The 17,177-nt window shown below is 36.0% G+C and overlaps 1 protein-coding gene and 2 pseudogenes across 1 annotated transcript; all 3 read right to left on the reverse strand.

The window, feature by feature from the left end:
• Positions 1-2,482: 2,482 nt before the first annotated feature.
• Positions 2,483-4,864, reverse strand: LOC21390211 (putative receptor protein kinase ZmPK1). Its single transcript, XM_010103371.1, has one exon. It carries the CDS (start codon positions 4,862-4,864, stop codon positions 2,483-2,485), a length of 2,382 nt encoding a protein of 793 aa, XP_010101673.1.
• An 8,100-nt stretch (positions 4,865-12,964) lies between these two features.
• LOC21390212 lies at positions 12,965-15,340 on the reverse strand (annotated as a pseudogene).
• A 1,761-nt stretch (positions 15,341-17,101) lies between these two features.
• LOC21390215 overlaps positions 17,102-17,177 on the reverse strand; it is a 15,758-nt pseudogene continuing 15,682 nt past the window's right edge.

Below are 17,177 nucleotides of genomic sequence, written 5' to 3' on the forward strand. Positions count from 1 at the left end.
ATATATATATATATATTTAAAAGAAGAGGAAACTTGTAGAAAAAGGGAGGGTGATAGAAGTTTGAGTTTTCTTTGAAATCAAATTGTTAGCAAAATTAGGGATTTTAATTCCTCTTGAGATTAGAAGATCAGTCAAAACAAATCAAATCATAACAAATCCAATTCAAATGATAGATTTGATTTTGAATTTTGAAAATAAAAAAAATAGAGAAAAGACAATAATCTCAAAATAAATTCGGAATATTAAATACTCTAAAATTTAAAGTGCACAAATTGGGCCCCTCTATGGCCCTTTAATTCAAAAGATGAGCCCATTGTCTCATAAAACCATATGGTGATTAAATATAATGTTCAAATCCCAAATTCAAATAAAAAAAATCTCAACACCAAATTCAAAAAGGATCATTTTAACTCCTCATAAGGTCATATACCGGGGAATTATCCAAATACAACTCTCAAATCCAAACTCTAAAGTAAAATTTCAAATCGAATTTTAAAACATCTTTGAATTCCTCCTATGGTCATATATCGGGGAATTCTCCAAAATCCAAATCCAAATTTTGAACTACAATTGACTTGATTCCCTCTCGGATACGTAGGCAACCTAAAATTTAGGTGCAGTTTCAAGACCAAATTCAGTCTTAAAAAAAATCCTCATGAAGGACAAAGTCAAAACAAAACTAAATCAAACTTCAAAGTGCGTAAATTCCTCATAAGGTCATACACCGAGGAATTATCCAAATTCTCAAACCAAAACAAGAACTACGATTGACTTAATTCCCTATGGGATACGTAGGCAACCTAAAATTTAGGTGCAGTTCTAAGACCAATTTCAATCTTAAAAAAAAAAAATCCTCATAAAGGACAAAGTCAAAACAAAACTAAATCAAATTTCAAAGTGCGTAAATTACTCATAAGGTCATACACCGAGGAATTATCCAAATTCGTAAATCCAAAATTCGAACTACAAGTGGCTTGATCCCTTAACGGGGTATGTAGGCAACTCGACAAAATTCACTGAGTTCAGCTGTAATTTTAAATCAACCCAAATTTTCTAAATTCACAGAAAATAGAATTTACTGTTTTGACTGGAATAAAAAGGTATTCCCTTGTACCAAGGGATTGTAATTAAGAGGTTATTCTTATAATCTTGGATGGGTCGAACTAAAAATAATAAACTCCTATATTAATTAAATCCTAGTATAGGTGAAATTATGTTGTGTGTGAAATATTATTTTAACCTTAATAAATATTTTCACTCAACAGTGACTCTATGTGAGAACTTTTAACTGTAACAAAAAAATTAGATGATACTTTTTGTTAGAGTTTTTAACTGTAAGAAAACTGAAATTGAAAACTCAAATCGATAAAATGAACGAGGCCTAAATTCATTCCTATAACTTAGCCTTTATATATTACACGTGTATAGATGTCCTGTTACACTTTGTCATATATGTATAGCATCGGTCCTACTGAAAGATCGCAGAAAAAACCTAGAGTTTATTAGGTTAATTAATTATTTTTAAGCCACCTACAATCAGGGATAGTATGGAGATACAACAGTGGATAATATCTTTGCTTCAAAAAGTTGGGACTTTGAAAATTGGTCAGAATGCCCCCAGCGAAAATTCGGCGAAATTAACCCAGCATTTTGGCTTATGAAAGAAAAGGGAAGTCAAAATTGGAACCCTAATTGAGGTAGTTTTAGTCAGCACCTGATCAAGAAGACATGATAGTCAAGCACAAAGAATTCACATAATTACAGTACTGGGGATTTCCTTTTTTTGTTTTTTTGTTTTTTTTTGTTGGCCGTTATGGTGTACAGAGGAATATATGCTTCCAAATCGAATTTTTTATTTTTAGAAAGAATTTACACGCGGTGCCATTTTTAGAAATAGAAAATAAACTTACTAATTGTTAGTAGCTGATTAATATTTCTACCCAATTGTGAATATGCGACTTGGTTCGGCTCGCAAGAGGCAAATGGGCAGCTTCCTCCAGTTTTTGTTGGTGTTTTACTGTCATCCTATTCCAAGCATCCCCTTGTTTTAATTAACGAGAGAGTCGAATAAGGTGAAATTAGCTTTTCCAACAAAAAGAAAAAAAAATATACAATTGAAAAGTCAATTTTATTTACTATAAAAATTGAAAAAATAACTCTACAGAAGCTGAACACGTGTCTATCAGATTGGCATCTTAAAATGAGATAATAACGGGGATGTTTTAGGTAAAAAGTCAGATTTGAGTGATACTAAATTGAAAGAGCCGCCACTTAAGCGCAATAAAAAAAGAAAAAGGGGAACTCACCCGAACACACTGTCGAACACTATATATAAACGACAAATAGAGATACATTATGAACACATAAATATTGGTCATACAAAGTCAAACCTAAGACAAACAACACACATATAGTCTGAAACAGCCAGAAATTCAACAAATACTGTATTATTATAAGTACAACAAATTGCCAATAACCTACCTAATCATCTTGAAGCATCTCAACTACTTGTCTCATTGTAGGTCTTGCGCCTTTATCTTCCTCTACGCATTTCAATGCCACTTCCAATAGAATCCTCAGTTTTTCCTTATCACATTGATCACCTTCAACAGACGGGTCCATGATCTCTTCCACACACCATAACATCTCGTTACTTCCATTCACCTTCTCCTTCACCCACTTAATTAGTCCTCCGTTCTGGTTGTCCTCCGCGCCATTAGCTTCATGTAAACTTGGGCTCTTTCCAGTCAACATCTCCAACAAAACAATGCCGTAGCTGTAGACGTCCACTTTCGATGTTATGGTTTGGTTGGTGACCCACTCTGGAGCCATGTAGCCTCTTGTCCCTCTAATCCTTGAGAAACTTGCATCGCTTAGTTCTCCTCTATTTAGTAGCTTAGACAACCCGAAATCTGCTACCTTTGGCTCATAATCCGAGCCGAGGAGAATGTTTTGAGGTTTTACGTCGCAGTGAAGAACCCACTCCAAGCACTCTTCATGCAAATAAGCAAGGCCTTTCGCTGTCCCTACAGCAATTTCAAACCTCTTATTCCAATTAACTACTTTAGTAGATAAGTTTTGTTTCAGCGATCCATGTTCCAAGTACTCGTAGACCAAAAGCCTATGCTTTCCTTCGGCACAATATCCCCACATCTCAATCAAGTTCATGTGGTTTAGCCTACCAATGGTGTTGACTTCCGCTAGGAATTCAGCTTCTCCTTGGTAAGCTTCATTGAGTCGTTTGATCGCTGCTACCCGAGAATCGGATAGGACGCCTTTGTAAACAACGCCTCCTGCGCCTCTTCCAATCTCTTGAGAAAAACTCAACGTGGCTCTTTTTAGCTCAGTGAAGCTAAATCTTCTGATCCCGGTCGACGCAAAATTGTAATCGCCCATAATTGAGTTTGAGTTCTGTCGGGTTCTAATCAAACACCATATCAAAAGAACACAAATGAACTCTAATGCTCCGATTGCACTTGCAAACGATAGCATAAATCTAACCAACTCATTCACATGGCTTTTTGTGTACGTCCTGTCCAAAGTAACAGTCACTTCGCCCGAGCAATTCAATCCAAACTCTTTATCAAGGCTACTTTTGCCGGAAAAGAGGAGGTAGGTTTTGGGCAGCCTCAAATAGATATCTCCGAGAAAGCTCGGCTCGTGATGTCCATTAAGCAACAATGTCTTTGGGTAACAGTTAAGATTGGATGTAGTCTTTAATTGTAAAAATGAGAATTGGAATCCTACACAGTTACACAGTTGCAAGCATAGATCTTGACAAGCACTCAAGGTGTAGTTGGGGAAGTAACCATAATCATACCCGTAAAACTCGGTGTTGGAGAGCTTGAGGAATCTAGACTTGTTTTTCCCGCAAGAGAGAGTGAATTCTGGCTCACACCCATATAACCAATCTGTATGATTTTTCATTTTATGCCCTGGAAGGCAAGAGCACTTCCTACCAGAAGCTTGAGTGTAAGTACATAAGCTATTAGCCCCACAAACGCCATGAATCTTGCATGGATCCGAAAAGGCTTGCCATGTTACAACCCATTTATCTTCAAGATTTTTCCGACTGTACAATCTAACATTACCATCATAGTCGATCCGCAAAATTCTTTGCATCTTCACACCGTAGTCCGCGGACATAAACGTATAATCATCAGATGAACTGAAGTTTCCCAAGGAATCTAGCACAGCTGTTTTACTATTATTGTATGTTGACCTTCCTGCATCCCAGCTCAGAAGCAAAGGTGAAGGCCAATACTCACTTGAAAGCAAAATACTATCGTAGATTAATCGGAGAACATTATCGTTGTCAAAGAAAAGCTTGTAGAAGCCAGAGGAAAAGTTTGTTTGGCTTCTTGATGAGACAAGCTTTGAGTTTCTGGTGAGTGGTTGCTCCGTAAGAAGCGTGTCCGTCGGCGAATCAAAGCTCTGCCATAGAACGACGCCTTCAAGAGTGAGTAAAGCAGCGTTACCGGAGTCGTAGAGGTATAACCGGGTTCGTGACAGTGAGACGGTGCCAGTGGCCCAAACGGTGATCGAACCAGCGTCCGTTAATATGAGATTACCAGTTTTAAGTAGGCTCAACTTTGAGCGTTTTCCGTTTACTGGTTGATTTCGATTTGCCATCCAAACTAGGGTGCGGTTTGAATCGTTGAACCATATAGCAAAGCAATATGCGTTTTCCCCGATGCGATGAAAACCAGCTGAGAAAATACCATTTGGTGAGGTTAAAACGTCGACGTCTGCTTTTTCAACGGAGAGGGATGATCCTTCACTTAGAGAAAGATGGGCCTTTGAAGATGAAAGTGAGGATGTAATTGCCGCAAAGAAAACGTAGAAGACAAACAAAGCGGCCATGGTTTAACTTTGGGTGAAACGGCCAAGAAAAGCTTTTTGGCAGTAAATTTATAGACCACAGTAGTGACTAAGGAGAAAGTAGATAGGATCGATAAAGAATAATCTTAAAAAGCAGTTTCCTAGGAACTTGAGGTTTCATAAGGATAGGTTGGAATTTAGCGTTGTGGAGAAAAATCAATATGCTTCTAGCTAATTTCCCCTGATCCATTACACGTGGGTATAAAGATAGTTTATTCCAACATTTATTGTATTGAAGGTTAGTTAATATTGTAATGTAGCGACAATTATTTTTGCTTGATAAATGACATCAAAATAAAGTTCCATCAATCAAAATTGATCACTGCACCGGTGTCCACTGCTGCTGAGGGGCTGAGGGCTTGGAAGTCTTTAGCCTTGACTTTATTAAGCAACAGACAAGTGTCGCTAGAACCGTTCAGCCCACGAGCCACGGCATACTCAAGAGCTTTGACGTAACCTTCTCAAGTTTCTCTATACGTTAATTTGTATAGGTCATGAACTTTCACAATTAAAAGCAAAAATAACCCACCATCAGCTAATGGAAGAAATTTCATGGCACAATATGATTGGATGAGGAACAAAAACAATTATAAAGGACAAGTGACTGAAAGGATTAGTGGACGTTTGGTTTATAGATTTAAAATTATGATTCAGAACTATTCTCAATTTACGTGTATTTTTTATGAGAGAAAACATTATAACGAACTACGAATTATAATTCAAATCATGATACGAATCTATCAACATATAAGAAATATAGTTTTGAGATATTTTGAGTATCTTTTTTGCGGTGAGATTTAGAATATTTCTTGTTGTAAGTAAGTAAAAAGCTTCTAGAATATTCAACGAAAAACTAAGAACACATTTTTTTTTTTGGTGAATAAAAAGAGCTAAGAATATCTTTGTAAATCTGCTACCAGAAACTCAGTTTTTGTTTATGTAACAACTCTAACTTTTGATCATCATTCTACGTTCATACTTAGCATTACTTAATCTCTACTACTTTCTAATTATAACCTCTTAAAAATTTAGGCTAATTTTTTTTTTCCATTTATAAGTCTAAATGCTGTAGCATTTAACTAGCATTCTGTTTTCAACTATTCATAAAATGCTGTAGCATTCTGTTTCATCAATCATACCTTGTGACTAGAGGTTGCTATGCATAACCTCATAGTCCCGTGATCTTTATTTGCATTACATAACCTAACCATATCCATAAATATGGTCTACTTAAAACACTTTGCAGCGTTTACCAATTGCGTGTAGATCCTATTGCCCACGTGCCCACATCTCACTGCTTCATCATTTTCTACATGCCCAGCATATAGGTTTCAGGGAGCCGGTGTCTTACCCGAACTTTCTACAACACGAACAAACGTAATGAGCTTTTGCTCATCAAGTAACAGTAGGCCATAGTAAAAGCATACAATAATGCATACTCATATATACATTCATGTCATATATCCTAAGACATTATGTACTTCTAGAACGTATATCGCTTATGTTCTTCTTCTTTCATTATGTACTTTGTTCAATTTTTGTCTTTTTTTAGTTGTTCACATTGTATTTTCACGTTCTGAACAACTTTCATAATGTGTTTTTCTCTCTTTTCTTTCTTCTTTACAGATACCGTACCCTTATATGGAACGGTTTCTGTTTTTCATTTTCTTGTCTTTTACTTCTTATGGGCCATGTCCTGTTGTACCATAGCGCGCATAACCAATGTGGAGTGGTGTAGCTAACCAATCCAGCTCAGTCACGGTTTCATTTCTTTCATAGTCTCATAATAACCTTTCCTTCGAAGGCTGGTACAAACAGGATGTTTAGTCTCTTACCGTTTATCAATTTTCTCATTGAAACGGTAACTTTAGTTAAATCTTATGAGTTTGTGCATTTTTGAATAATTCAACATGATTTCTTTATACGTCATTTTACTGTCATCTTTTCTCAGCATGACAATAATTTCAATCTTATTTTGCAATTTAATGCATTTCCATCAATTTTCTATGAAATTGTCTTTGACTTAACCTCATACTTTTCGTAGAGTAAAATTCTACTACTATTTACGGTCCATAAGTACATTCATAGCACCGTACATCTTAAAACATTCATAACATCATACATCTTGAATCATTCATAGCATTATACATTATTCACGAAACACCATTCTTATTCTAACATTCATTGAGCATGTAATATGCACAATTCTGTGCAACACAGAAGAATAAGGGCTTGTTCTTTTGAGTGAAAAACTCAAAAAAAGGCAACTCGAGTTACAACTTTATTCGAATTCATGTTCTTTTAAGTTTAAACTCGAGTTCAAACTCGAGTTTAGGACTAAAACTTGAGTTCAGGTTTCCCCTTCAACTCGAGTTCAGAAACTCGAAGTCAAATTAATGAACAATATGTTTTCTATTCTTAAAAATGCTATAACTTTTTCGTTTTAATTCTGATTGAGATGATTTTTTTTTCTATGCGTTGACAATGAAAAGATGAATAAAACCGACCCATATACCATATTAAAAATTTTCATCAGCATTGAGTTTTTATTAAAATACTGTCTAAAAATAAATTCAAGTTTTGACTCACTCAAACACAAACTCAAAAAGATTCTTATCTCAAACCATAACTCAAATGTACACAACCAAACACAAACTCAAGTTACAAGTTCAACTCAAGTTATAACTCAAATTCAACTCAAGTTAAACTCCAAAAGAACAAACCCTAAGTTCGTTCGTGTCATAGACAAAAACAAACTACTAGTACTTACATGCTTTCCTGTTATAGCATAATTCTTTACTCGCCCTGATCTTCTATCATTTACTGCTAAGTTCTGTAAATAAACACCCATTCAGAGGGTGGATTAACCTTTAGTATGCCATTTTATGTAGCATAGGCATAAAAAAATTAAATCCTTTCTTATAGAACGTATTTATCATTTTTATTAAGGATCATAAAAATTTATAATTTTTATTATAAGGACTAATTAAATCCTCATAATTCTATCTTCCATAATTGTCTTTACGAGTTCGTGAATTCATAATTAACATATCTCATGGACATCATATGTTTTAAATGACTTATCATTAATCATACGGTACTTGCCTCAATTCTGAGCTAAGCGGTTCCGGTAATACCCACTTGTCGTGTTTCACTGCGTATCTACTTGATATCCGTTCCAGGAGAAATCATAAACGCTTTGAATGATCCACTAGCATCATTGAAGCATTAGACATTCAATTCTGAACTTTAATGAATCCATTCGATTCACCTCGATCCGCGTGCAATTGGTACTATACCAGTTTTATCAAAATTGAATTTGGTCCAGCGGAGGTCACCATTGCGTTCAGCACGTTGAAACGAGTTGAGATATGATCTCGGATTATCAAACGAAAATCGATAGCCTGAGAAACAACACCTCACCGGAATACGGCGGCGGTGTACGGCGGCGTACGGCGGCGCAGGCTCTCAGAGACTTTTTCCACGGCAGACTTGGGTCCTATGACCCTTCTGAGTCCATTGGTGTGGTCCATTTCACACCATTCGGCCTGTAACGATACATATCGGGACCGGCAATGCGGTAAAATCCGGCGACTCAAATATCACATTTCCGGTCATGAAATCTTAAAATTAGTTGAGGGGTTTTCTTACCCATGATCTTATGAGTGTTTTGACACCAAACTCACAACGATCGAACGGTCTGATAGTCGGAACCAACCTACACCATCACAACGGCGGTGGCGAGCTCTGTTTTCCTGCCAGACGGTGACGGTGATGGCTGAATCTAGTTGGGACCAACTCGTCTATTAACTCTGAATCTAATGGTAGGCGTTGTGACACCCACGGCGTCCTGGAGGGAGAAAAACGACGGCGGCAGTGGCGATTCCGACCACCACGGAAGGTGGTGCTCCGGCCATAATTGAGCTATGAAAATGAGTGGGTTTTCTTCGTCTCGCTGCACTGAGTCCAACTGAAATCACCTCAATCGGTGGTTGGACGAAGGAAATATTGCGATCAAAAGTTTCGGTTGTTTTCAAAACTTCGGCCGGCGATTACACCTTATTTTGGCGGAGTTTGGGGTCATGCGACCTGTCAAAATGCTCAGCTCGTCGAAAGCTTTCCATTGACACTGGCTGTGTCGAAAACGGAGGTCTGAATCTCAAATTGAGATTTTGGCCATGGACGGTTTTATTTTGAGAGAGAACGTGCGAGAAGAAGAGAAACAAACGCGTGAGAGGAGACAGAAAGTGAAACCTTAAAACTTATCTTAAAAGTTTCCTCCAAACAGATATAATTTACTCTAGTTGAAGATTATTTACTTCACCGACACAAAATTTAATTCTCCGACGAGTTCTCTTTTATTATTTACTTATAGTCTAATCTTAATCTTTGAATAATTCAATATCGTTTTATATTCTTAATTGTATATTAAATTAGACTATTTCAAGTCTTAAAACTATTTTTAAGCTCAATAGTCAAAACTTGACTCTTTTTATATTTTGTCTTCTCTCTTTCATAACCATATCTCATAACTAATATCAAAACTTCACATTATAAACCATGTACTAATATTTTCTTATGAATCTATCGATGTAATTATGAAAAATCCATAATTAATTCTACTTATTAATTATTAGATTTTCCCGGATATTACAGTTTAGGTCTATTTTCACTCAGCATATATGTGAAACGGAGATTCTTAGTTACACTACTTTTTTTTGGTTCTAATTTCTTACTTCTTCGTCAACATGGTAAATTTTCTCCCTTTTAGATCACGTGCAATTTATGTTTTCTTTTTGGCTATAGATTGCACTTTATTCTTTTCGCATTAAACAGCTTCACTGTAATTAAGCACTATAGAACCGGACCAAGGTTTACAAAAGCCATTAGACATCTTTCATTGAAAAAAAAAAAAAAAAAAGCCATCAGACATCAAGGCCTTGTAGCTTGGTAAGAAAGTCTAATTAATCATCTGACCTCTTTGGTCCGAAAAGTGACCGGACAAACATGCGTATAAAGTGGGGAAGTTAAATAGAATTGTGTGAATTGATGACGTTGAGTTTTTTGTTTCTATTATTTTATTTTATTTTTTTAATCTCTCACTTCTTTGTTTTTTTTGTTCTAAGACGTAAAAGAGTTGTTTTCCAGGAACCTGCGTAATCGACTAAAAACCTTATAATAATTGATTCTTATGTCACGTAATTAAATTTTTTATATTTAATAAGTAATCGATAACAACATAATAATTATTAAAAACTCATTTATATATATTATATATTCTGTTTTTTATATATTTTTACTTAATTCTCTTACATTTTTAGATCATGTATGTTCTATATGACAATTTTTGTCAATCAATGTATATAATAACACGAGGCTTCATTCTTAATGAATGAAGATCTAGATCGTTAGTTATAAGATTGATAATTTAGATTACGACACGATAACACGATTCGAAATGACTTTAAAATTGGAAGCGGAGAAGAAATGACTATGGAGAGGATATACAAGATGAACAAATTAGTGCCTATGTATGACTTTTACGAGTTAAGCAGCTTGCATCTGGCATCAATACAAAAAGCTTCTAGGCATAAAAGTAAACGCAGCCTGCTGTCTATCTATATTTGAGAAACAAAACTTAAGACATTTTTTTAACATGTACACACACACATATAGATATATGTGTGTGTGTGTGTGAAAGAGACAGTGCATGGATTGGTGAAGCAAGTTGAATCGTTTTTAATTAATGGAAATCTTATGAGAGATTTGAAGTCATATTCCTTGGCTCTCTTGTCATCGGGAAATGCAGGTCCCGTTCATTTTACTGGTTCGAGTTTAAAATTCGAGTTTTATTATAATAAAAAGCTATCAGAAACAGTCATATCTAACTTTTTTACTACAGTAAAAAGTTCTCAGATAAAGTCACATATCAACTCGAATTAAAAACTCAAATCAGCGAACTAAACGGACTCACAATTTTTGATCTCATCCTTTCATCACGTTCGTCAAAAGCAGTCCTAATAAAATCACATAATTTTATAATTATTTTATTTTGGGTAGAAATCGAAAAAGGGCTGTGTGCTATTTAAATTCACCAATATGTCTTATTGAAATAAACATTATTTGTAGTTTTATTCTGGATGCAGACGATCATAAGCATGAACAACCTATATAGCATATATTTAACATTTTTTTGGTCGAATATATAGCATAGACATATTAGCATAAAGAAGGTGCCACGCAAGTTATGAACAAAACCCATTCAAAAGCTAGCAGACGGCAGTAATACAATAATTAGAATTAAATATAAAAAGTCTTTTTTGCACTTCATAATCATGAATTGTTCCAGGTAGTACTTGAGACAATCTCAAATTCAACGGCCAATATTATATGTTGAGTTCCTTTAGACAGTCCAACCGGCACAAATGTCTTTCTATTTTTCGCCCTCTATTTGACGTTAATTAGCATTCTGATCCTCTCAATATGACAGTGTAAAAAAAAATTTATAAAAAATAATGTATAATTATTTTACTGAATGCGTGTGACCATAAGTTCAGTCACAGATTTACTGCTTGAATTCTTTCTTTAAAATCTTTTACCTTAATTCGTCGCTCTCGCTCCTATAAGAAATATAGAATGATGTTTATCAAGGGGCCAAAAGAAAAAGTCGGGACATTTTAATAATTATCGATGAAAATACATTATTTGACAATTTACTTCATGACCTTGTCATTAAAGTTTCAAAGGTGGGTAAAAGTCATTTTCAAAAATGTCACAATATTTTTTAGATAACTCATGATGATGATAGCATTTAATATCTTAAGTCACATAGCTATATTAATTAATCCCTAACTAACCTCTATATTTTTCTAATAAAATTAGTCTTCTTAAGTGAACATATATTGTCCCGTAAATAGTCTTTACAGGAGAATATTATGGTCTCGTTCGCTTCGTGAATACGAGTTTTTAATTCGAGTTAAGGTGTGACATTTTATGAGAGCTTTTAACCATATCAAAAAAAGTTAGATGTGACATTTTTTAAAAATTTTTAACTGTAGAAACCTAGAACTGAAAACTCAAATTGGTGAAATGAACGATGCCTATATTATTTGTGAACCTAGTATATATGCATACAAATCTGCGGTGTTACAGGTTTAATTTGCTCTTTTTATATATAGAATATGTATATGTAAATATGTACACAGATTCATGTTTTATCATAAATTTCCAATTTAGTTCTTTATCTTCCTTCTTAACTGGGGCATTAATTTCCTTGACAAACAAAATAATAAAACTGGAACTGCTATTTTTTTTTTCGTCCATGCAAATTAAGACCTCCTTAAGTACGGATCAACAAGGAGAATGTTCCTTCAATTTTTCTGAGAGGCGTTGATATTGTTTTTTTTTTTTTTTTTTCAAGCAAGGAGATTTCTTTGATTTCCTTGGACGTATTGTTGTTTGGTTTTCTCTACAAAACAAAACAAATGATTGTTTATTAAATTTGTTTTTTTTTTTTAATCATTTCATCTTAAGATAAACGTCCAACTGATGATCTTTCATGATTTCATCTCATCATATATATAATCATACCGGTGATATAATTGTGATTTTTGCTGGCAAATAGTCTATAGATATATATTAATGTTGGGAAATTTTAAATCTTATGGGAAGAATCGCACTGATATTCCTATGCTATAGTCGAGCGAACTCTCCTTGGCAAGTCATATTACTTTATCGTAGGGGCTATGTATTCAAATATTGCAACAGCAGTCAATATGTATTGTGTTGGACAGGAATTCCAACGATATTGTTAATCTCTCTTACTCATATAAATGATAAATGTTCATATGCTTGTTGCTGTGTAATAGGGTCAATTAGATCTACACATATTACAAATTAAACAAAGAAAATCTGAGACATACAGAACAGCTTTCTCGAAAAATCAAAGTAAAAATTGAAAGAGAGAGAGAGAGAAGAAGAAGAATAATGGTATGCATATATCTGTATATATCCCAGTGTAGATTAAAGCATGCATGGGATTAATTAATATGTGTTTAGACGTCCAATATGACGTATCAAAAATTATAAGCCATAATTTCTAGCTAGTGATAGCGCCTTAACCACTTGGCTCATTGAAGGTCTTTCGTCTTTATCTTCCCTTACACATTCCAGAGCCGCTCTCAAAAGATTTTCCATCTTTTCCACATCATAATCACCTTCCATCGACGGATCCATGATCTTTTCCACCCACGACGCCGTTTCACTACTTCCATCAATTACCATCTCCTTCACCCACTTAACCACTCCTCTATGCTCCTTCTCCTCTGAACTATTACTATCTGTAGGACTCTTCCCAGTCAATATCTCCAACAACACAACTCCATAGCTGTAAACGTCTACTTTGGATGTTATGGATTGATTGGTAACCCACTCTGGAGCCATGTAACCTCTCGTTCCTCGAATCCTCGAAAAGCTCGGTTTGTTAAGCTCTCCTCTTTTTAGTAGCTTAGACAATCCGAAATCCGCTACTTTTGGTTGATAATTAGAGGTTAGGAGTATGTTCTGGGGCTTCACGTCGCAGTGTAAAATCCACTCCAAGCACTCTTCATGCAAATAAGCAAGGCCTTTTGCGGTCCCTACAGCAATTTCAAACCTTTTTTTCCAATCAAGCACATTTCTTGATAAATTCTCTTTGAGGGATCCATATTCCAAGTATTCATATACCAAAAGCCTGTGGTTTCCTTCTGCACAATATCCCCACATCTCAATCAAGTTCATGTGGTTTAACCTCCCAATGGTGCTCAATTCTGCTAGAAATTCAGCCTCTCCTTGACAAGAAGCTTTGTTTAGTCGTTTGACCGCAGCAACTCGAGAGTCAGAGAGGATACCTTTGTAAACAATTCCTTCTGAACCTCTTCCAATCTCTTGAGCAAAACCCCGGGTCGCCTTCTTTAGCTCGGCAAAGCTAAATCTTATGAACCTGGTAGTGGCAAGGATGTGGCTTCTCGCGTCTGTGACGGCGTCTTTCTGCGTTCTAATCAGTAAGCACCAAACGACTAGAATAGAAAGGATTTCAAGTCCTCCAATTCCAATTGCAAACCAGAGTATGAATCTCACGGATTGATTCTCGTGGCTTTTGATCTCCTCGTGCTTAACAACTTGGTCAGAGCAATTTAACTTGAATTCTTCGCGGGACAACTGGTGGTTTTTGGGGAGCCTCATGTACGTGTCGCCTGAATAACTTGGAACTTGATATCCATTAGCCAATAATGTCTTGGTGTAACAATAATAACCTTCATCATAGGAAAAGCTGTATTCGAAACCTTTACACTCGCACCTTTTCAAGCACAAATTTTGGCAATCCTTGAAGGTGTAGTTAGGTGAAGAGAGGAGATCATACCCGTAGAACTCGCTATGTGAAAGCTTGAGGAATGCAGACTCGCTTTTATCGCAAGAGAGATTGAAGTCTGGTTCGCAGCCATAGGACCAATCGCCGCGATTTTTCATCTTATGTCCTGGAAGGCAAGAGCATTTCCTACCAATATTATGATCATACGTACAAAGGCTGTTTGTTCCACAAATTCCATGAATCTTGCATGGATTGTGAAAGGTTTGCCATGAAACAACCCACCTATCTCCTAGACTTTTACGACTATACAAGAGGATATTACCATCATAATCAAGCTTTAGCCGTCTTTGAATTAGCCTTGAACCATAATCCTCCGACGTAAAGTTGAAGTTATCTGATGAATCGAAATAGCCCGAAGGATCGAGCCAAGCAAATGTACTTTGGTTGTAGGCTACCCTTCCAACGTCCCAAGGCATGGCCCACTGGGGGGGCCAGTAGAGACTTGAAAGCGCATTACTTTCAAAAATTAGACGGAGAACGTCATAACCGTCGAAGAAAAGCTTATAGAAACCAGAGGAGAAGTTGCTTTGGCTTCTTGAAGAGACAAGCTTCACGTTTCGGGTGAACGGTTGGTTAGTGAGGATGGTGTCTGTCGGCGAATCAAAGCTTTGCCATAAAACGACACCGTCCACGGCAAGCAAAACGGCGTTTCCGGAATCATTTAGGTGCAATTGGACTGGTTTGAGCGAGAATGTGCCAGCGGTCCAAACTGTAGTCCGACCGGGGTCGGTCAGTAGAAGATCGCCAGCTTCTCGGAGCGTCAACTTTGAGCCTTTTCCATTGACTGGCTGGTCGCGGTTCGCCATCCAAACGACAGTCCCGTTGTTTTCTCGGGATGCCTCGTTGAACCATATGGCAAAGCAATATGCATTGACGCCAACGGGGAAGAAGCCGGCCGAGAAAACACCGTTTTGTGAGATCAAGACATCTCCCGGCTACTCAACTGAGAGGGATGAACCTCTAGCCAAACTATCAGACTTGGACAAAGCAAGAGGAGAAGAAATTAACAAAGAGAGAACACAAAAGATCACGAACAAATTGGTACCCATATATGATGCTTATTCGTAGGTAATATTACTTCAGGGCCCGGATCAGCTCAGTACACTATTGGCGATTGGTTTGTGGGCAATCGGCAAATGAACTTTTGTATATTAAAATTTTCAACAGAGATCACTTCACCTACTATATGTAATACATGGAAAAATAAATACGTGTCATTGAGGTTCTTTTCTTTTCACAATAATGTTTAACATTTATTAAGGTCTGTGATAATTACTTATGGCGCCAGCCAATTTTGAACGGACGTACGGTACATACCTAGCTCACCTAAAGAGACAGGAGCTAGAGCTAACTCAAGAATCTTAGTTGAAGATTTCTTTTGGGCAGCCTGAGACTCCTTAAAAAAATTCATCGGCAAAGCACCTTATTATAACCGTTAGATTAAGTTTTTAACGGTTAGATTTACGCAAATCTTTATTAAAAATTTACAGCACGTCGTACAGAGCAACTTGTTCAGTGGATCTTACCGTTGAAACAGTAATCAAACAGTTAAAATAAAGTATTTTTACCAATAGATTTTTTTAGGGAGTCTCACCGTAGAGAAAGCCTTCTTTTGGTGAATTATTTTACTTGAAGATTGAAAAAAATACCAAATTACCGAGCATCCATAATAGTGTTTGAACTAAGCAAGAGAAGAAGAAATTAAAACTTGAAGATTGAAAAGAAGACCAAATTACCGAGCATCCATAATAGTGTTTGAACTAAGTTTAGTATCTTACATGATATGTCTAATGTGATGATTTTGAATATAGATCTAATTTTATGTGGTGTGACTGTACCATTTTTATTTTTTATTTTTTGGTCGACAGTTCAAATATTCTTTTCCTTTTCTTTTGAAAATTAAAGTTCTAATTTTTAAGCACCTATTTCTACATGTAATTTCTTTCATTTTTTTAACTAAGGCGGTCAAAAGATTTGACCGCTATATCATGTGGTGAGTCGTGTGTGGAACCATCACTAGCTATGCGTAAATCACATGATTATTCCTCTAATTTCTTGTCAATGAGTCGTGACTCTTAAATCTTATTTCTAGCATGTACTCAGTCCTTTTTTTTCAGAAGAATACTCGGTCGCAGCCCATAAAGCTTTTGAAAAATCAAGAACAGAAGCCGCCATAGATTTGACATGCGCAGCAGACCTAGAGTGCTCATGCCCAAGTATGAAAACAGAGGAAAAACTGCCTACAGTTTTAGCACAGGAACGAACCGAAGCCCATAACCATGCACCTTATAAGCAGTATCCTATAAGCTATGCTATAATTAATAGTGCATCATAATTCTACCAAAAAATTAATAGAGCAATATCACAAGTCAAGCAGCGTCCAGAATTACCTTTTTCCTTTTAGGCCTGAGGCTTCTAATTTATACTAGGAGCTTTGGAATTTGAAATTTTTTTTTATTTGTTTAATGCAAATGCATTTAGATAGAATTTCTTTTTCTTTGTTGAATAAGCATTCAATGAAACCGGTACAGAGAGTCGAACTAGGAACAAAAAGGAGCAACAAGGAGCTAAAACAAACTGGAAAACAAGGACTCGGGAACAACGACGGAGTCCCCAAAAGCAAGTGAAGGACAAAGAAAAAGGCCATCAATCAAGGTTATGCACATTTAGGCAAAAAAAAAAAAATTTTTTTTATATAATGAAATTAAAAAGTTTTCTAATTAGGTGACCCTGAATTTTGTTTTTAGTCGGGCACATTTTTACTTTATTCTTGTGAAATGGGTGACAACAATATGGTTCAATTATTCAATCTAGTGATTATTCTCGTATTGTAAGGGCATCTGAACTACTTAGTTCATTGTAGGTCTTGCCTCTTTATCTTTCCCT

Source organism: Morus notabilis, unplaced genomic scaffold (genome assembly GCF_000414095.1).
Source record: "Morus notabilis unplaced genomic scaffold, ASM41409v2 Scaffold557, whole genome shotgun sequence".
Taxonomy (NCBI): Eukaryota; Viridiplantae; Streptophyta; class Magnoliopsida; order Rosales; family Moraceae; genus Morus; species Morus notabilis.

Coding starts and splice junctions, on each gene's coding strand:
- LOC21390211 (XM_010103371.1), bottom strand. CDS start 4,864: ATGGCCGCTTTGTTTGTCTTCTACGTTTTCTTTGCGGCAATTACATCC.